Source organism: Ovis aries, chromosome 4, assembly GCF_016772045.2.
Source record: "Ovis aries strain OAR_USU_Benz2616 breed Rambouillet chromosome 4, ARS-UI_Ramb_v3.0, whole genome shotgun sequence".
Classification (NCBI taxonomy): Eukaryota; Metazoa; Chordata; class Mammalia; order Artiodactyla; family Bovidae; genus Ovis; species Ovis aries.
The window spans coordinates 66,157,643-66,179,171 of record NC_056057.1 but is presented as its reverse complement, the minus strand read 5'-3'; the positions used below and the strand labels follow the sequence as shown (position 1 = coordinate 66,179,171).

Below are 21,529 nucleotides of genomic sequence, written 5' to 3'. Positions count from 1 at the left end.
AAATTAACTTTTATTGGAATACAGCTGCTTTACAATTTACAGCAAAGTGAATCAGCTTTATGTACACATATATCCCCTCTTTTTTGGATTCCCTTCCCATTTAGGTGACCACAGTGCCTAAAGTATCACCCATTTCCAGGGAACTACAAATACAAATCCACTGAATGACAATCAAGACTAACTAGATAAGTAGAGCAGATCTCAGCCTGGTGCTGGCAGAGTTGTGGAGGTGTGGGACTCAGGCAGGGGGCTTCTGACCTCTTTGTCAGCAGCCTTTGACTAGGTCCCTTCACCTTAAGCATTCCTGGGTTCCCTCTGTCCTAATCTTCTTGTCCTTCTTCCTCTCATTGCTCTTCTATTCTTTTTCTTCTTCATTCCATTTCTCTCCTTTATGACAGGGCCCAAGGTTTTGATGGATGAGGAGGAGGGGATCGCAGTACTAGTGGTAATACAAACCATTTAATCCTAGTGAACAGAGCGTTAGCATTATGGTAGCTGCCACTTCCTCTGTGCTGGACCCTGTTATAAAGGCTTTGAAAGTGAAAGTGAAAGTTGACAGCCGTGTTGGAACCTTTTCAACCCCATGGCCTATACAGTCCATGGAATTCTCTAGGCCAGAATACTGGAGTGGGTACCCTTTCCCTTCTCTAGGGGATCTTCCCAACCAAGGGATCTAACCATGGTCTCCTGCATTGCAGGTGGATTCTTTACCAACTGAACTATCATATATAGGCTTTACATAGATTAAATAATTCACTTAATCCTCCCTGCAACCTATGAGTATTATAATCCACATTTTCACAAATGGGGAAACTGAGGCAACTTGCCTGAGATGGTACAGTTAAGTAGGAATGGAGTCAGGATGTTTAACTGGCCATATGACTCCAGAGGCTGTACACTCTGGCTCCGTTTAATGATGCTGATGAAGAAGGAAATGGCAACCCATTCCAGTATTCTTGCCCGGAGAATCCTATGGACAGAGGAGCCAGGCGGGCTACAGTCCACGGGGTCGCAAAGAGTCGGGCATGACTGAGTGACACACACAACACACAGAATGCGGCGCAAAGTGCCAGACTTCTTAGGCCCCGGCGCTTCGCGATGTCGCCACCAACACTGCCTGTGGGACAGTGTCAGACTCAACCGCAGTCAGATGGACGGGTGGAATGATGTTGCGGCAGAAGGTGATTTAAAAGTTCAGCTCTTTTTCCCCCACTACTTAATTTTCTTCCTGAACCTAGAAATGAAAGTTTCACTTAATATGATAACTCTGATCCATGGTTCTTTCCTTTTGGAGTATGGGGAGCAAGGACTCTCTGGGTATAGCAGGTGAAGTGCAGTGACTGATGATGCTGTGGGCAAAGCCACCAAAAGAGAGAATGGGTGGGGGCAGTACTGGGAACCTATATTTCACGACCTGGACCTTGATTATCCTCTTACAGGCCAGCCTGGAGAATACAGAGTGTACAACTTCGACCCCTCTGAGAAAAAGGAAGAAGCAGACACGTCTCATAAGGAGGAGGTAGGGTGAACACGATTAAGAAGTACCATCCCCATGCCTTCCAGAAGAAGTCTGTCCCCATGCACAGATCACCCTGACCCCCAGCTTTCAAGCTTCAACACTGACCTTGAACGCCTCTGCCCGGTGCCCCCAGTTTGAGAGGGTTCATCAATCAGTGGACTCACGATCTTTTCGGTCATGTCTGTGAGCACAGTGAAGGTGGGCTCCACAATGAAATCAATGAAACCTGGAGAGAAACAGCAAAGTTTCAGAGGAATTACATAGTAACTGGGGCCTTTCCAATGTTCCCATGCAAACTGATGAGTTGTAGCTTTCTTTTAAAATTCATCTACATAGGAGCGCCAAATCAGATTAGGAGAGCTTAGGTTGGTCTTAATCATTTAATATAATCCTTGCTTTGACTATCATATGAGTCAGTTCCATTTCCCCTACATAGCTTTCCTTTAACTTTTTAGTAGACAGTTCAATAAAATGCTTAAAAATGCAAATTCAATATCTACCATGTAAAAAACACTGTGAGAAAAGTTGTAACACAACCTGCCTGCCCTTGGAAGTTTATAGAACTCAGTGAGCATAAAAATGGAAAGGACCTAAGGAGAAGCCCAAAGAAAGGCCCCTAGGAAGGTTAGGGAAGGAGGGTATTTTCCCTCCCACTGTGACAGTTGCAAACAGCATTATGGAGGCGTGATATTTGAGCTGAGCCCTAGGGCTATTCATTCTAGGTGGAGGGGGTGAAATAAGCAAGGTGACAGGACAGGGAAAAGTGCAGGATGTGTCTGGGGAATGACTCGAACTTAGGAATTCTTTGAGTGAGAAAGGGAAAGCCTGGGAAGGGTCATGATCTGTTCAGGGAGGAAGGTTCCAAAGTACCAAGCTAGGGTTAGGACTTAGATAGGCACTAGAAGCCCCTTAAGATGTTTGGGCAGCATAGTACTAAGATGTTTTCTGGTGTTATTTGGGAGAATTAATCTGGCAAGATGGATAGTGTGGGAAAAAGCAATGGAAGCCGGCGCTGGGAAAATCATTTTAGAAGTTTCACTTCACAAAGCTCAAAGACAAAATAAGGGAGGTGAGATACAGTGCCATTTTAAGGTGGGCGTGTGATGGAAGCATGGATAGGTGCACAGCAGCAGGTGGTCCTAGCTGTAGGTGGAGTGTGTCAGAGACTTCCACCAGGAAGGCAGAGAGAACAGAGACAATGGGGGAGAGTGTGACCAGGGAGAAAGACGGTAGACTTCATCTTAGGCCTGCCGACTCAAGGTACCAGGGCCATATTTGGATGGAAGAAGGCCAACAGGGTTGGAAACCAGGAGAGGGGTCAGATCTGGAAATGTTACCTTTGAGAGATCACCATGCTGGAGAGACAGTTGATGTTGGGCTGGACTGATCATCTCAACAACTCAAAAATACCAAAGTGTGCTGTGACACGTCAGGAGAAAAGATATGATCTGGGACTAATGGTGGTAACTCATTACACAGTGACATGAAAGTTGGAAGGAAGCCAAATGCTAATCAAAGGAGATATAGTGTTTAAAAGTATACAAATGCTTACTTGACTTTTACAATGACCAACATAGAAGTGATACTGGCATTTAATACACAGAAGTGAAGGATGATAAAAAATCCTGGAATGAAATTGGCAAGACAAAAGTTGTCCTATACAAGTAGCAATAGAATTCTGTTAATAAAATAATACTAATGAACATATATTACAGCTATTAGAAGTGCAAAAGTATTCTTTACCCAAAATAAGGTGCTAATTTTTGTTTTTTAAAAAGAAAGGAAGGAAGGAAAGAACACAGGTAGAAAGGAAAGAGATATTTTAAAAGAGCCATTCCTGGCAGTGAGGTCTTCCAGGAAATGGTGCTGTCTTGGAAAGTGGGCTAGAGGATGCATCACTGAGAAAACTTTTGGTACTAAATGCAGAATGGTGAGACTGAAACTGAATGGGCTTCCCGCCACTAATTCCTGTCATTGCCTTAGGACTGAAGCCCCTCTTTCTCTTGGCAGGGAATGATGGAGATAGCAATGTCACTGTCTAATCTTCCCAGGAACCAGTCACACTCCAGGAAGGAGGATGGGGACAGAGGCTCCATCAACCCAGCCAGCCAAAGCCACGAGTACAGTAGCAGAATGGAGCCAGGTTCTAGCCAAAGAATCATGCGGAGCATCTGAGCTTACTTCCAGACACCCTTCTCTAGTTTTTCTCTCCATCAGTGGATTGGCAAACACGTACCTACTTGCGACTGGGCAACCATGGTGGACTTCCGATCACACAAAGGAGAAAAAGGCAGACCCAGCTCTGCTTCTCTATCGCCCTAGAAAAACAGGAGGTCAAAGTAAATTAAGAACAGAAGGCTGAGCCACCCAGATTTTACTTCACAACTTCAGCTTCCACCAAGGCCACTGGTCTTTCTTTTCATTATTACAATCACATTATGTAGTAAGTCCTGCACCCTGTTCCTCTGCATAAAAGACACCTGGAGGCTGGAGCCCTCCAGGGTCCAATCATTCCATCCAACTGCAAAAGCGCATGCTGTTGTACAGAAAGCCTCAGGCAGCAATAGGTCTCCTGAGGGAAGTAAGCAAAGCAACGCATCCTGTGGCCGAGAGCCAGCACAGAGTCAGAATTCTTGTGTGTTCTCCAGTCATCCTACCTGTAGCCCTACCTGAGCCTGCAGACCCCTCCAGTTGTGGACAGTGTCTGAGATACCAATTCTAACTGGGCTGACTCGGAATCATTCTCCGAATACTACCTAAAGGCATACACAACTGGAATTAAGTGCTTCTGGGGCCTTCCCTGCAGGGCTCAGTGATGATGAAAAGTGGAACAAAAAAGCAGTAAATAATTGCTTCTGTTTATCAAGTTAGACAATAATAAGACATGATTCTCTGGCCAATATGTTCTCAATCTCACCAAAAGGCAAGACTTGCTTGTAATACAAGGCTTGCTTGTAATAACCAAGCGCTATGGAAAGTCTAATTAAAAATGGAGATGATTTTAAAGAACAGCTCTGAACCAGAGCTCAATACTTCAGTCACATATCCAGAGGAAAGGGAAAGTGGGTCACACTTCTGAGAGCCACAAAGTTGTGTTTATTCAATTCACAAGAAAATAATCTGCTCAGGTTAATGGCTACTGACTTCAGCTTGAACCTGGCCTTGCTCCCACCACCTGTGTGATCATAGCAAGTGTATTTTTCCCTCTCTACATTTAAGTTTTATCACCTATAAAATGTGGGATAATAATCCCTATGTCATCAATAACAATGACAATTACATGAGAAAATGTATACAAGTAAAATTCAAAGAACAAGTATTATTTCTCAATAGATATTTCCACTAAGTGAAGATCTGAGAAACATTTATTGAACTTAATACATCTAACTGTTACACTCTGACTATAATAAATATCACCAGTGAACTAATAGTAAATAAAGAGTAATAATAAACTAGTTTGACAACCGAGTCTAGTTTAAAAACTGAATGTTTTTTCCTTTCTAAGGCATGTTACCAGAGAGAAAGGAGCACACTAACACGCACATTTAAGATCTATTGAAAAGAAGGAAAAGGAATGGGCCTCTGAGGAAGCTGAACAGTGGGGCTCACAGTGGGTGCTGGGACATCCAAGGGCCTCAGGAACAGTCTCGAAGTGGCTTAGTTCCCTCTGTACCCTTTTCCTGTATTAACAAACCATAGGACACAATGGTGCTTCTGTTTCCAAGTATGCCTTGCTAAGGGCTGCTTTATCGCTCAAGTAGCACGATAAAAAGAACCTATTCCAAAGCTTTTTCTATTTGGGCAATATGACGAGAAGGAAGAGTCTTTACAAGGTAAATGTAGTGGTGCAGATGGTTCAGTGGGCTGGCTCAGCCAACACAAATAAAACTCACTCTTATCCCCTATGAAGCAGGGATATACATTGTTTTGTTGGTGTATTTTAATGGGGGTGGCTTAAAAGAACACTAACTGCTTGACTACTAAGATATGCATTAATTTGAATTTTTTTACTGAAAAGTCTAAACATCATTAAGCATCTTATCCTACGGACTTGCCCATACTCATATCACTTACATCCTTTGAATTTAAATAACTACTAGTACTAATTTCTATAAACCTATCTTAAGATCCCAGAATTCCCTCTGGAGGCAGATACATTCATAAACTGGAAAAAATACACAGAAATTAATACAGAAGAATGTACTTCTACAGGTAAATCTAGCTTGACTAATACAATATTGTATGACTCCATGACTACTGGCCCTTGTGGAATTATTCATTCACTTTCCTCTTTATTAAAGAGGTCAATGTTTTCCAAAAAAAGGGCAAGAGTCTCAGTTGGCACAAAGGACATTTTTTAGTGAACTCATTTTTTTTTTCAGGACAGTGCACAAAAATAAATAACTTTCATTCTTGTGGGAGGGTTAAGATAGCTGACTTAAGCAATCTACATAAGCTGTCTACAAAAGGAACACAATGAATGCTTGATTTATGAGTAGAAAGGTGAATTTGGTTAGAAATACTCAAGTTCCTTTGGCCATTTGGACATCTGTGATAAGCAAGCTGAGGGAGCAAGTAGGCAGTTAACTGTTCACAACCTTCCCTTATTTCCTGTCCACACAGCTAGACTACACTTCCCAGAATCTCTGCCAGTTTGTGTTAGATAACAAAACAAGAGGAGAGAGGGTATGTTTCCACCACAGCTCTGGCCTACAAAATCTCCTACGCCTAGGTGTCTATGTCCTTCTTTTGCTGCCCTGATGTAGATAAACTCCGTGGAAGCCATGTAGATGGTAGAGTCTGGATCTAAAAGCACTACTTATTGTAAACCACCTTCCAATCAAGAAACACTGGTTGGTACTTTACATGAGTTGGTGATAAAGTTTCATTTTATGTGTGCTGTTTTACATTTTGGGAGTTTGTTTGTTACAGTAGATATCTGTAACCAGCAAACCGAGCAAGAGAAACAAAGGTTCTTTCTGTATTGGAACTTTACAGGGCAGATTGCATCTCTCAATGCAAGAGCTTCAAAAGATCATTGGGTGATATCACAAGAGAGTATTTCTCAGTAGAGTGGAGAAAAGGTAATTAACTGGGGAGACAACAAAAGCATCAGGTTGAACGAAATGCAGCATTATATACTCTTCTTTCCCAGGGAAGAAGTTACAAATATGAGGTATGAGCAAATTACTGTAATTCCGGATTTAAGATAAGTATAGTAAAGACATCTTTGCCCTCCCTTCTCAGAAATTATCCTCTCAAAACAGAATAAGAAACAACAGAAACATAAACAAGGAGCAGGAGAAATCTGTAAACTCAATCAAACCTACGTGAGGAACAACTGGCAAATGCTGTGACTATCCAGGAGGGGTGTTGCAAGACACCCAGTGAGAAGGCCTACGGCTACAGACGTCAGATAAAGTTTGAAGAAGAGAGGTTTTCAAAATTCACTCAGATAGGAAAAATACCCCACATCCATCATGTGGGAAAACCAGAGAGACAGCAGACACTGATGTGAAGAGCTACTCTGAACCCTCTTTAGCTTCAAGAAATAGTAAAGAAGAGAATGCTGAATGAGAAAATATACAAGCATGGCAAGAGTGTATGGAGAAGACACTGTACCATGAGCCGTCCTACAACTACTGCCTACTGCTGACTGGCAAGAAGTAAAGGCTAACACACACACTCACTCACACACACCCCATGTCATAGAAACCTCATAATGAACCATGCAGCTTAGAACATTGCTATTCCAGTTTCTCCCTGGCACTTATCTCCTGAAAACAGTTGGTCAAAAAATAATGCATTTCGCTCAAAGATGGTAAATAATAATCAAATGAAGAAGGAGAGGAAGGGCAGAGGAAAAGGTGATGGAGGTAGAGGAGGAAGGGAAGGAGGAGGAAGAGGCAGCACTATACCAATACCAGGAGGAAAACAACAACAAAAAAAAACTTATGGAAAGATACTTTACATGGAAAGAAAAAATGGAAAAAGGAACAGAAAAACAAAAATAACAAGGAACATTCATCAAAAAAAAAAAAAAAAACAGTGCCACCAAGTGATGACCAAACATAAAAATTCCTGAAATTATTAAGAACCAGGGCTCACCTAGTTCAGGGAAACAGGAACTAGAAGAGCTCAGGGAAGATATGGAAAAGAAAAACAGAACCATCACATAAATGAAGACTGTAGTGGAGGCAGCACAAAGGAGAGTTATTTTTGATTAAAAAATACATTAAGAGACATAGAATTCAGGAATGAAAAAAATACCACTCATCAGAGAGTTACAAGACAATTTAAAGGAAAATAACAGAGAAGAAAAACAAGAGAGGCAACATACAAATAACTGTTTTTCCAAAAGAAGGAAGCAAATGGAAAAGGAAATTGTTAAAAATTTCATCAGTGGAACTTGAATCTATACAGAAAAGGAACACACCAGGCCCCAAGAAAAACTGTTATAGAGCAATCATTACTGAAATATAGCCTAGTAATGTCACTGGGCTTCAAATGTAAAGAAAAATTCTTAGGGTACATAAGCAAAAATATATACCACCTAGACATGAAAATAATTCTAGCGTGGCCTCCGACCTCTGCATAGCAACATTCTTAGGTGGAAGACATACTGAACAAAATATAAAAAAGACCTCAGTTCAGTCACTCAGTTGTGTCCGACTCTTTGCAACTCCATGGATTGCAGCACGCCAGGCCTCCCTGTCCATCACCAACTCCCAGAGTTTACTCAAAGTCATGTCCATTGAGTCAGTGAAGCCGTCCAACCATCTCATCCTCTGTCAACCCCTTCTCCTCCTGCCTTCAATCTTTTCCAGCATCAGGGTCTTTTCCAATGAGTCAGCTCTTCACATCAGGTGGCCAAAGTATTGGTGTTTCAGTTGCAGCATCAATCCTTCCAATGAATATTCAGGACTGATTTCCTTTAGGATGGACTGGTTGGATCTCCCTGCAGTCCAAGGGACTCTCAAGAGTCTTCTCCAAACCACAGTTCAAAAGCATCAATCAAAATAGACCTCAGGGAAAGGAAATTTGATTCAAAAAATGTTTTACCCAAGCAAACTGTGACCCGAGTATAAAAGCAGTGGAAAAACTTGCAAACACACAGAAATGTGGCTTTTAGCACTCCTAGAAGACACCACTCAAGGAACAACTTTGACCAACCAATAGATGAATGAACCAACCATGGCCAAAGTGCCTGCACTGAGTAGAGCCAAGACAAGAACAACTGGCAAAATTATGCTTTGCCAAACTTGTTATTTCCCATCTTTCTGGGTCACATTGTTTTTGGTGTATATTTTGGAAACAGCATATGGTACATGAGATAGAACGCTCACTTAGAAAATAGAATTTAGAAATAATATAGCCGACAAACAGTAACAAGGAATTAGTCATGTTATGAAAAGAAAAGGGGAAAAGTGTTGGGAGGTACTGAATAAGCATAGCTTTCTTATGTGTATAGATGGGGGTGCAAATATACCATTTAAACCTGATATATATAAAGGAATAGCGCTATATCTAAATGGCAAAGGTGCAGACTACAAGAATTAAGCAAGTTGATACAACTAGCTGTTGGGGAAGAGGCAAGAGGAAGTAGAGGCCTGCTAATTTTTATCAATACTATCTAAATAAATAGAGGATATTAAGTTTGCATTACCAAGTTAGCCAATATTAAAACTAAAAACATAATATAAAACTTCCAAGTCATCAGAAGAAATAAATACATAATAAGCAGATGGTACAGCCAATATAGTGAACAATTTAAAAATAAGCCACAAAATAGAAATCATAATATAAAATAGGATAGTACCTAAGAGCAAAGATTCCTGTCATATCAACAGATGTTAATATGGTTAATTTCAAATAATAAAAGAATCTTAGATTGGCTCATAAAAAAACCCTCAATTATAAGCAATGTTTAAAAGACACAACCAAATAAAAGTGTCTCTGAAAGGTTAGGGTAAAAAGTTAAAAGTAAAAGATTAGAGTAAAAAGACAAGAGTCTGTTCTTAAAATGAGCTGAATTTGAATTCTAGGTAAAAGCATTAGATAGGAAAAAGAAGCAGACTTTATAATGATAGAGGATTCAATAAACTATGAAAATCTAGCAATTATGAATATCTAAGAACCAAATAACACAGAATCAACATTCAGGAAGCAAAAACTATACTACATAGAAACAGAAAATAATAATAGAAACACCTGTCAGCCCACGAAACATCACATTTTTAAAAAATAACATATAAAATACCTAAATGACGTAATTGATAAGGAAGAAGGATATGCCTGGTGTTTTATCTTCCACTTTGCAAGTGGAAGATAAACTGACTTTTCAAGAGTCAGAACCATTCACAGAAATTGATTCTTTTAGTAGGTGAAAAGCAAATTTCACAATAAGCCCCAAACAATGAAAAATTCTGTGATCAAATTTTGATAAGTCACAAATCAATTACAAAAGTAGAAAGCAAAGGAAACTAGCACTGGGAAAATCACATAAACAAACACATCCATCTGAAGCAACTCTAAGTAAAGAAAAATCAACACCCAGATTACAAAATATTGAATAAAGAATGATTGTGAACTCACTGCACATCAGAATCTACAAGATTCATGATTAACAAAAAGATAAACCCCTAGCCTTACATTTACTAATATTGAACAGGCAGAATGAAAATAAATGAATTGGACATCCAACTTGGGGAGTTAGCAAAAGAAATGAATTAATGATAATCATGCAGAAGAAATAAGTTAATAAAAATGAAAGCAGTAATTTATATCATGAAATAAAAAAGAAATAATCAAATATTCAAATGATCAGCTAACTTTATACAGAAGAGAAAAGACAGTGGTATATGAAATAAACAAAAAATGGGGAAATAACCACAAACACAGAGGAAATTAAAAGAATTGTAGGTGATGTTTATAAAACATAAAAATATACAGCAATACTTAGGAAATGAATCTCCAGAGTTTCTCAAGATGTATTTACCAAAAAGGCAAACTCACAGTTTCTTAAAGTCAGTATTTCATTGAAAAAGACCTGAGGCAGAGGCTTGGATTTTATAAAACATGGTTATAAAACTGAAGATGTAACTTACTCTTTCAGCAATGCATAGGAGGTCTGGTCTATTGGCACTGAGGATATGCCCTTATTTTGAACTATAACCCAACATCTAAATGTAATTTTTTCAAAGACTCTACAGTCCCATTGAGATTTCCCATTTGAAATGTCCAATTTAAAATCTATAGTTAAGAGCTAAGGCAACATTTCTCCTACAAGGGTTACTTACCATGGCTTACGGCATCTGGGTTAAAACATTAAGTCAATAAAAATAATTTACTGAATCATAATTGCTAAAAAAATACTTCCAGTCCAGTGAGCTAACAGTCCATTCCTGATTGGCAGGAAATTCAATATGGTTATTTTCATATTGCCTCTGGTACATTTTCTTTCAACTCAAGCTTATGTTTGTGCAAATAAGGTTTCCTTTAGTGGGGAAAATGTTCCCGTTTAAGTAATTTCTCATATTCACTCTCACAATTGAAAAAGGAACCACTTCAATGCCTCAGACTTACGAGTGAACTATGATTTACCTCTGCTGCTGCTGAGTCACTTCAGTCATGTCCGACGGTGCAGCCCCGTAGACCGCAGCCCACCAGCCTCCCCCGTCCCTGGGATTCTCCAGGCAAGAACACTGGAGTGGGTTGCCATTTCCTTCTCCAATGCATGAAAGTGAAAAGTCAAAGTGAAGTCACTCAGTCGTGTCCAACTGTGCGGCCCCGTAGACGGCAGCCCACCTGGCTTTCCCGCCCCTGGGATTCTCCAGTCAAGAACACTGGAGTGGGTTGCTATTTCCTTCTCCAATGTATGAAAGTCAAAAGTGAAAGTGAAGTCGCTCAGTCGTGTTTGACTCCTAGTGACCCCGTGGACTGCAGCCTGCCAGGCTCCTCCACCCATGGGATTTTCCAGCAAGAGTACTGGAGTAGGGTGCCATTGCCTTCTCCATGATTTACCTCTAGCTTCAGATTAAAATTACTAGTTTATAGTGGGTGTATTACAAAAGCAATGATCAAAAAAAGCATGTGATAATGGAAGTGGAGATTAATATTAGACAAGTAATTTCTGGAAAAATGGCTCAAAATTAACCTTCAATTAAGAATGAATTTGGAGTCATTCTTGTACATACAACATGGCCACACCTGTACAGTGTTAGTTCCTCTCACCCCTTGGGTTCCCCTTGAGAACCACGCTGTGAGCCCAAGCGTTGACCACGTAAGGAGACAACCATATGCTGAATAAGGAGCCTGCCGGCATACTCACAGAACAGCTTAGCGGGGGCACACACGTGTACATGTGTTGGACAGAATGTTGGACAGAACGTGCACTCTTGGGCAGAATGAAGGAAACACTTAATGTGGGGAGGACTCTAAGGGAAAAGGCTGGTCCAACCTTCCTTTAAATCCCCCGATGTCCCCCGAAACAAGTCACAGAGAAGACCATTGGGAACCAGAGCAGTGATTTCACTAGTCCCAGGCCACAGATCAGCTGGAATAAGAATTCCAATAGAGGGGCTTCTGAACTTTGCTTAATGTACAGTTAACTCTAGTCCCACCTCAATACCAGATATTATGTGCAGCTTCAGAAGGGAAAAAAATGAACACAGAAATGCCTTCTATAATTTCTCCATTCAAATGAGAATCCTGAGAATAACCCTAAGAATCATTTGCTTCCAAAAATCTGAGTAACTGGTGAAAGGGTATATCTCTTGTCAGTTTAGGGGACAAAGTTGAGACTGGTTAATATGTAATGTTTTATGGAACATCAGAGATCTCTGAATCTATACTGTAACCTCTCTCAGTAAATTAACAAGAACTAATGAATTAACCATATGAACTTGAATTAACTGTAGTTCTGGTCCCGCAATCTACATGCCATCTTGCCTTGAACCTCAGGACCTCACTTCTCAAAGCAGATATTTTAATGGCAGCTCTTCTTGAGAAGAGCTTAGTGCACATGCCTGGCTTTGAGAAGACAGCAGTCTTGGTGCTATGTATTTATTTACCATTTTATTTCTCTAATTCTATGTAGCTTAAAAAAAATTAAAGCAGTGTATCCTCATTAAAGACTCTGATTTTTCTTATAGAAAACACTACCCTGTGTCTTAGGATATAGTAAGTTTAAATATAATTGGAACAGTAGCTTCAAATAATTTTCTGAACTCAAATTGCTCCAACTGGCTTTGGAATTGGACAACATGGGTTTGTCTGCTAGAAAGGAACAGCCCAGTCAATTATAACAGAGAAGCAGGTCACAGTGACTGCCATTTGGTTACCGCATTAGAAAAAAAAGTAAAACCGTATCTCAGATGATATTTTGACAAAAGATTGCCACAAGGAAATGCTTTCCGCCCCCCCCCCCACCCAAACAGAAATGTGTAGGACAGAAATACCATATCATTCTGACAATCAGAACGTAGGTGAGAGTCAAACATCACATGACCAGAAGGCCAAAAAATAAAAGCTGTAAACCATCCCTTCAAAAAGAAGATAATCATAACCATAACAGTCCTGATCACAGTGTTGCTGAAATATAAAAGTCAGGCTATATCCACGGACGACACCAGTGGGGGGAACAAAGCAACAAGGTACCTGTCTGAAGAACTCCTCCAGGAGTGACATGGTCCAGCGATGGTGGAGCTCCCACGCTTTTGCTGGATGGCTGATGTCTGCCGTGTGCAACATCAAGGATAATGCTTTTGGCTTTTCAATTCTGTAAACCCAAAGGACGCAAACACATAATGACCAGACTCACAAAATCTCAGTAAGAGTTTTTTAAATACCACTATTTTTAAAAAATCCCTTCCATTTTCCTATCTCAAAGCCCTCTGCTGCTGAACTGGGGGGAAGTCATCATTTCATCCTCCAACTGGGACATTTATCGGCATGGTCTCCATGTTTATTGAACTGGACACCTCAAAAACTGACTCAAAACCATTTCTGTAATATCTGCCATCATGAAAAAGACAACAAGAATCCAAGAGTCACTCACTGACCTTTATTTGTTGCCTCTGCATTGAAGGGATCTTTTAAATTCTCATTAGGGCAAATTGTTACTGCCCCTATTATTTATTTTAACCCTGATGAGAAATATCTATGATAGGTAATATTCTCATGTGCTCTTCTCCAAGCATCATTACTTTATGAGACCATTTAATAAAGTTATATTAAAAGAGATAAACGTTAAAGGTACAGTGACATGGACAAGTAGGAGGTCAAACACCTATAAAAACACATGAGGTTATAGGCTCACTCACGCTTCTGGCTGTTGAAGAGCAGTCTTCATTGCTTTGATTTGCTGAAAATGACAGGACATATCTGTGGCCATCACCATCTCAATTACCAAGGTCCGAAATTCCCTTTCAGAGATACATCACAGAGGAAAAAAGGTGGAAGTAAAAAATAGAAAGTAAAAATTAGTTTATTCTTTTCCAGTTCTAATCAAAATCAGTTAATTAGTTGTGATATTTCAAATCTAACGAGTCTTTTAGGTAGGCTTTTATGAGAAATGATTAAAGATGAAGGAAATCATTTATTAGGAACATATGTGGAATGCACATCATTGGAAAATTAATTCACAGGAAAAATTTCAATGAAACAAAGTATAGGAAAGCATTCCTTTTTTGCACTGAGCTCAAGATTTGAGAAAAAAATTAATTTGAAATTAATCCTAGGAGAGTGACTGATAATCCATGGTGTACATGGGATATAGGGATCCTATTTTTTTAAATAGACATTTTTAGAGCAGTTTTAGGTTTACAGAAAAATTGAGAGGATAGCACAGAGAGCTCTCATATACCCCTTCTCCCCTACAGTTTCCTTCCTTATTAACCTCTTACATTAATGCTGTACATGTGTTATAATTGATGACCAGTATCTACACTTTGCGTTCACTCTAGCCCATGGTTCGCCTGAGGGACAATTCTCATGTTGCACAGTTCTGTGGGGTTAGACAAAGCATCCACTCACGTTCCTATCATTAATAGTATAAGAATCATTTCCACACCCTAAAATCCCATATACTTTGCCTATGCTTACCTTCTTGGCCTTGAACCCCGGTCAAACACTGATCTTTTTACTGTCTCTAAGAACTTTATTGAAGTAGAATTTGCATAGAATAAACTACTTCCATGTAGGCTGCACAATTCAATACATTTCAATGTGTTGTAAATAATTTCTCCTACTCCTCTTGCTTTTTTTTTTAAACCAGTATCTTTCAAAGAGAAAATGTTTTACATTTTAAAATAATTATTTAAGGTTTCATGCTTTGGGGGGAGAGATTTCTGAGAAATCTCTCACTACTGAAAGGACTTTTCCTCTGAAAGTCCTATCATTTCAATCTTTATTATATTTAGGTCTATGATCAATTTCAAGATAATTTTTGAGTATGATGTCAGGTAAAGGTAAAAGCTTTTTTTTTTAACATTGATAACCATTTGCTCCAACACCATTTGTTGAAAATCTTTTCCTTCCCCCACTGAATGCCTCTAGCCAGAAACATACTGAAAGGTTTTGTATAAATCTAGTTTTAACCATCTAGTATTGCCTTGGCTGAGACTCCCTTCAGAGACAAAAACATCACAGTCACCTCTTCCTATCAGAGTCTCCAAATTTTAACACACCTTCAAAATTTGTCCAATTTTGTTTACTCTCTAGAGCCCTCAAGTCATTGCCAGTTGTGTTTGTGTCTCCGCATTTTGTTCATTGTTGTTGATGTTCAGTCACTAAGTCATGTCCAACTCTTTCTGACCCCATGTATTGTAGCATGCCAGGCTCCCCTGTCCTTTACCATCTTACAGTTTGCTCAGATTCATGCCCTTTGAATCAGTGATGCTATCTAACCATCTCATCCTTTGACATCCTCTTCTTCTTTTGCCTTTAATCTTGCCCAGCATCAGGGTCTTTTCCTATGAGTTGGCTCTTCCATCAGGTGGCTAAAGTACTGGAGCTTCAGCATCAGTCTTTCCAATGAGTATTCAGGGTTGATTACTTTTAGGATTGACTGATCTGATCTCCTTGCTGTACAAGGGGCCCTCAGGAGTCTTCTCCAGCACCACAATTCAAAATCATCAATTCTTCTGCACTCAGCTTTCTTTATGGTCCAACTCTCACATCTGTTCATGACTATTGGGAAGACCATAGCTTTGACTATACAGACCTTTGTCAGCAAAGTGATGTCTCTGGTTTTTAATACACTCTCTAGGTTTGTCATAGTTTTCCTTCCAAGAAGCAAGCATCTTTTAATTTCATGGCTGCAGTCACCATCTGCAGTGATTTTGGAGCCCAAGAAAATAAAATCTGTCACTGCTTATACTTTTTCCCCTTCTGTTTGCAATGAAGTGATAGGCCCAGATGCCATGATCTTCATTTTATGGATGCCGAGTTTTAAGCCAGCTTTTTCAGTCTCCTCTTTTACCTTCATCAAGAGGTTCTTTAGTCTCTCTTTCCTTTCTACCATTAGAGTGGCATCATTTGCATATTTGAAGCTGTTGATACTTCTCTCAGTAATCTTGATTCCAGCTTGTGATTCATCCAGCCCAGCATTTTACATGATGTACTCTCTGCATATAAAGTAAATAAGCAGGGTGACAATACACAGCCTTGTCATACTCCTTTCCCAATTTGGAACCAGTCAGTTGTTCCATGTCCAGTTCTAACTGTTGCTTTTTGATCCACATACAGGTTTCTCAGGAGACAGGTAAGGTGATCTGGCATTACCATCTCTTGAAGAACTTTCCACAGTTTGCTGTGATCCAGACAGTCAAAGTCTTTAGCATAGTCAATGAAACCGAAGTAGATGTTTTTCTGGAATTTCCTGTTTTCACTATGATTCAACAAAGTTGGCACTTTGATCTTGTTTCTGTCTATAGTTAATAGTTGTTATTTGTAGAACTGCTTTATAAGCAGCTGAATTGGCATTCCCAGTGTGGAATTTCATGTTTTTCCACTTTGAAATGCAGTAAATACACGGTAATATATTCACTTATAAAGTCCTTAAAAAGTCCACTGCACTTCTGTATCCAAATAGAATCTACCAGACATTAAATTGGTTCCCTAGAAAGATGTAAAATACTAAACATATGTCATCTTTGGGTTAATGGGCTTTACTGAGAACTCTAAAAAAAAGCTAATATTTTATTTATGGGATAATACCATTGTCTTGAAGCAATATATCTCAATATTAATAAAATATGATAAAATATTTTCAAACATGTCCTTAAATGAACACTAAATCTATGTAACTTAAGAAGTTAGCAACTACAATCTTTTCTTAACTTACAGAATCCCCCAAAACAGGAGTAGCAAAAAGTATGGCACTATGGGTTATAATTATAAAGATGTTTCCACTGAACCAGAAATTCCTATATCTGAGATGCTCCATGACCTAATTTGACTATATTTCACTCTTTTTGAGAAAATAAAGATTATGCTGACTTAAAAAAGAACAAAAATATATAAAGCTAGCACATAAACAGATTTCATTAAAATATATTTTTCAAGTGACTAGTTTAACTTTTTATATACTAAATTTACTTATGTCTTGCCACACCATTCAATTTTACAACTTATTTTGATCAGAGGTAGGATTCAAAGTATTCTAAACTAGCACTTCACAAATACCAACCAATAAGAATGCAGTTCAGTTCAGTTCAGTGGCTCAATCATGTCCAACTCTTTGTGACCCCATGGACTACAGCACACCAGGCCTCCCTGTCCATCACCAATTCCCAGAGTTTACCCAAACTCATCTCCATTGAGTCGGTGATGCCATCCAATCATCTCATCCTCTGTCATCCCTTTCTCCTCCCACCGCCAAACTTTCAGCATCAGGGTCTTTTCAAATGAATCAGCTCTTCGCATCAGGTAGCCAAAGTATTGGGGTTTCAGCTTCAATATCAGTCCTTCCGATGAACACTGAGGACTGATTTTCTTTAGGATGGACTGGTTGGATCTACCTGCTGTCCAAGGGACTCTCAAGAGTCTTCTCCAACACCACAGTTCCAAAGCATCAATTCTTCGGTGCTCAGCTTTCTTCACAGTCCAACTCTTACATCCATACATGACCACAGGAAAAACCATAGCCTTGACTAGATAGACCTTTGTTGGCAAAGTAATGTCTCTGCTTTTGAATATGCTATCTAGGTTGGTCATAACTTTTCTTCCAAGGAGTAAGCATCTTTTAATTTCATGGCTGCAGTCACCATCTGCAGTGATTTTGGAGCCCCCCAAAATAAAGTCTGACACTGTTTCCACTGTTTCTCCATCTATTTCCCATGAAGTAATAGGATCGGATGCCATGATCTTAGTTTTCTGAATGTTGAGCTTTAAGCCAACTTTTTCACTCTCCCCTTTCACTTTCATCAAGAGGCCCTTTAGTTCTTCACTTTCTGCCATAAGGGTGGTGTCATCTGCATATCTGAGGTTATCAATATTTCTCCTGCCAGTTTTGATTCCAGCTTGTGCTTCCTCCAGCCCAGCATTTCTCATGATGTACTCTGCATAGAAGTTAAATAAGCAGGGTAACAATATACAGCCTTGATGTACTCCTTTTCCAGCCCGTTGTTCCATGTCCAGTTCTAACTGTTGCTTCCTGACCTGCATGTAGATTTCTCAAGAGGCAGGTCAGGTGGTCTGTATTCCCATCTCTTTCAGAATTTTCCACAGTTTGTTTTGATCCACACAGTCAAAGGCTTTGACATAGTCAATAAAGCAGAAATATATGTTTTTCTGGAACTCTCTTGCTTTTTTGATGCTCCAGCAGATGTTGGCAATTTGATCTCTGGTTCCTCTGCCTTTTCTAAAATCAACTTGAACACCTGGAAGTTCATGGTTCACATATTGTTGAAGCCTGGCTTGGAGAATTTTGAGTATTACTTTACAGAGCTAATGATAAATAATTAGGATGTTTGCATTGGTGGATATTAGTGTATTCCAGTGTGAACTGATATGTTCCGGTGTGTTGCAATGATTCTGGGTTTAGATATTGCCAAAACCAGCCTCCCTAACATAGCAGTACACTGAACAATGAATGAGACTCATGATCATAGCAAAGTGGAAGCACAAATAACATAACTAAATTCTGACAAACATATAGTTAAGTAGAAATAGAAAATCCTTAACAAAACTATAGATAATAGAAGTGGTATATCTGTACTTTGAAAATAGGTTACGAGGCAATTATGCCCATCCAGCCATAACTCCCATCTGCCCGCAAATCCCACAGGCCAGCAGTATCAGCACATTACCTGAAAGCAATGTGACAAAGTTCAACAAGAACCTTAAAACATCAAACATTCTGTGATCCATTAATTCTACATATAAAAATACATTAAAGAGATTCATTGTAGGAGTCTTCATAATAACCCAAACACAGAAATGAACCCATACTCACACATTCAAAACTAATTATGGCACTTCCACAGATGGGCTATTATACAGCCATTTAGTATAATATTTTAATCTTCATGGGACAGTGGCCATGAGAATATATCACGCAGACTTCCAACTACAGGACTTTAATTGGCCATGGACCTCAGCTACTACATTTTGAAAACTATTGCCGTTTTTGCCCAAGGTTATGTTTCCCTGGGCTGCATCAGATGACTGAAGGTATCTCTTCCTGGGAGACATGGAACTCCTCTGATGGCTGACTGTGGCTCAAGAACTTCCTGACAGCCTTGCTCAACTTTCTTTAGGATTCATGGAGTTCTAGAATGCACCTACCCGACTTTGCCTCCCTGTTTCCCTCCCCTGGGATAAGAAAAGTAAGGAAGAAATGAAGGGAGGGTGGGAAGAAAGTAAGAAAGAAAAAAAGAGGTAATCATGTAAGCTCTGGAGCACTTCATTAGACTGTCCTGAGACCAGGAACATACACTATAAAATAAGCACAAATCCTTCAAACCAGGACACATCTGAATATGTGTAAAGCTGTTCTCTGCCATATTGAAATCTTTCATTATACTTCTACAAACATTTAAATTGGATAGAGGGCTTCTTTTTCTGAAAGATTTGCATTGATTCACTGAAATGCTCTGCATTTTTAGATGCTTCTTAAATCTACCATTTTCCAATAAAATCCAAGACAAATGCTCCTTTAGGTTTTAATGAACTAGAGCTGCATGGAAACTAATAGCCAACTCTTCCTGAAAATCAGTTTCCGATTTGTTGTTCAGAATGGCTTATTTCTCTGAATCCTTGTATAACGGCACAGAGATACTCAATAAACAACAAATCATTCAATTAAAATACAAGTATTATTTGCACCACCATAAGATTCAGAAGTTTTTAAGCATTTAAATGACTTTTCCTACAAGTTTTGAAACATTTTGACCCTACATTAACAGCTACAATGATCCACAGGCTTGATATATGTATCACAAAGTGAATTAAGCATTTTTGATGGATTTTAGCATTTATTATTACCCTAACAAAATTATAAGGTAAATGTTATTATAAATTTTCTAGAAATTAAATTTTTTAAAGGTGTAAAGCGGTTGAGTAGCTTCCTAAATGACATACAGCTAATAAATAATTGTGTTCACATTCAAACTCAGCTCTACCCAAGTTCAAAGACACACTAGTGCCATTTAGGTGACAGAATTAAGTACCCATGATTATTTTAAAGTGTCAATTTCCTTAGCAAATTTTGAAAGATTTTTTTAAGAAGTCCAATCAAAGATAAAATGACAAAAATATGTTAAATGATAAAATTCATTTAAGATGAAAACAATACTGGTTTCTTAAGGTGTGTGAAGTCGCTCAGTCGTGTCTGACTCTTTGCAACCCCATGGACTATAGCCTACCAGGCTCCTCCCTCCATGGGATTCTCCAGGCAAGAGTACTGGAGTGGGTTGCCATTTCCTTCTCCAGGGGATCTTCCCAACCCAGGGATAGAACCCAGGTCTCCTGCATTCCGGGCAGATGCTTTTAACCTCTGAGCCACCAGGGAAGCCCAGGTTTCTTAAGGTAACTAATAGCAAATATGTCCAAAGTGCGTACAATGTATTTGAATATTTGTGTCAAGAAAAGAAAAGAGAAACAGCAAGAAAAACTTCAGAGTATTATTTTCTTCAAAACAAGCACACTTGATGTCTCCTCACTGTTCCTTACCTGGTTTCCAAAACTCTCCTGTGGCTCATCCTTACCTCCAGTCATCCTTTGAGAGGTTGATCAAAATATTCATTTCCTCATCCTCCTGCAGAAGGCGATAGGCTGCACTTAAATGGTGATTTTCTAAAACAGACCTATCATTGTACAGAATTGCTGGGTCAGACCTGAACAGAAAGCCAAGAAAAATAATTTAGGATGTTGAACAGCTGAGATTTTTCAGGTAACTCTCCTAAAGGTAGAAACATACCATCTCTTTATCCTACTTTACCAATTAACTTTGCCCCCATGTCAGTTATATCAATCAAAAAGCTAACACCAAGACTACAATTTATCAATTGATGTTTGTAGGGTATTGAAATGTCAATATATGGATATTGTTTCACATGTGATATCCAACTTGAGGACTCTCTAAAAATTATTCTATAACAAGATCTCAATTACCTGTAGTGGTGATTTTTACCTGTATAGGTGATTTTTTTTTTAATGCAGGTCATGTCAAACTTCCTTTTATTTTCTGAAATGATTATTTTTATTGTATTCAATGAGAGAATGTGTTTGTTTGTTTTAGTTGTAATTCTGTGAACACATACCACCTGGCAGGTATAGTTTGCAAGTTCTTTTGTTAGTAGCTTGATCCTAAAATTTTGCCATATGAAAGTCATACATGGGAAGTTGAGAATAAAAAATATAAGGGTTATATGACAATTGTTAGTTGCTTCCTCAAACAGCTGAATGACACCAACATAAGGAGGTATACTATTTTAATACATTTAATTTAATGAAACTTTAGATTATTAGAGCTTGTTCATTTCTCATGAAGGAAGCTGAGCCCCA

General features: G+C 39.0%; 1 protein-coding gene across 11 annotated transcripts in view; it reads right to left on the bottom strand.

Annotated features, from left to right (window-relative positions):
- Positions 1-21,529, bottom strand: part of PDE1C (phosphodiesterase 1C) — a 531,506-nt gene that overhangs the window by 84,423 nt on the left and 425,554 nt on the right. For all 11 annotated transcript variants that reach the window (XM_042249215.2, XM_042249217.2, XM_042249219.2 and 8 more), the window contains exons 10-14: positions 20,731-20,859; positions 13,843-13,944; positions 13,178-13,298; positions 3,756-3,837; positions 1,625-1,745 (exon numbers count right to left, since the gene is read on the bottom strand). In XM_042249215.2, the coding sequence (XP_042105149.1) occupies positions 1,625-1,745; positions 3,756-3,837; positions 13,178-13,298; positions 13,843-13,944; positions 20,731-20,859 (555 nt within the window). The remainder of the gene's footprint in view (positions 1-1,624; positions 1,746-3,755; positions 3,838-13,177; positions 13,299-13,842; positions 13,945-20,730; positions 20,860-21,529) is intronic.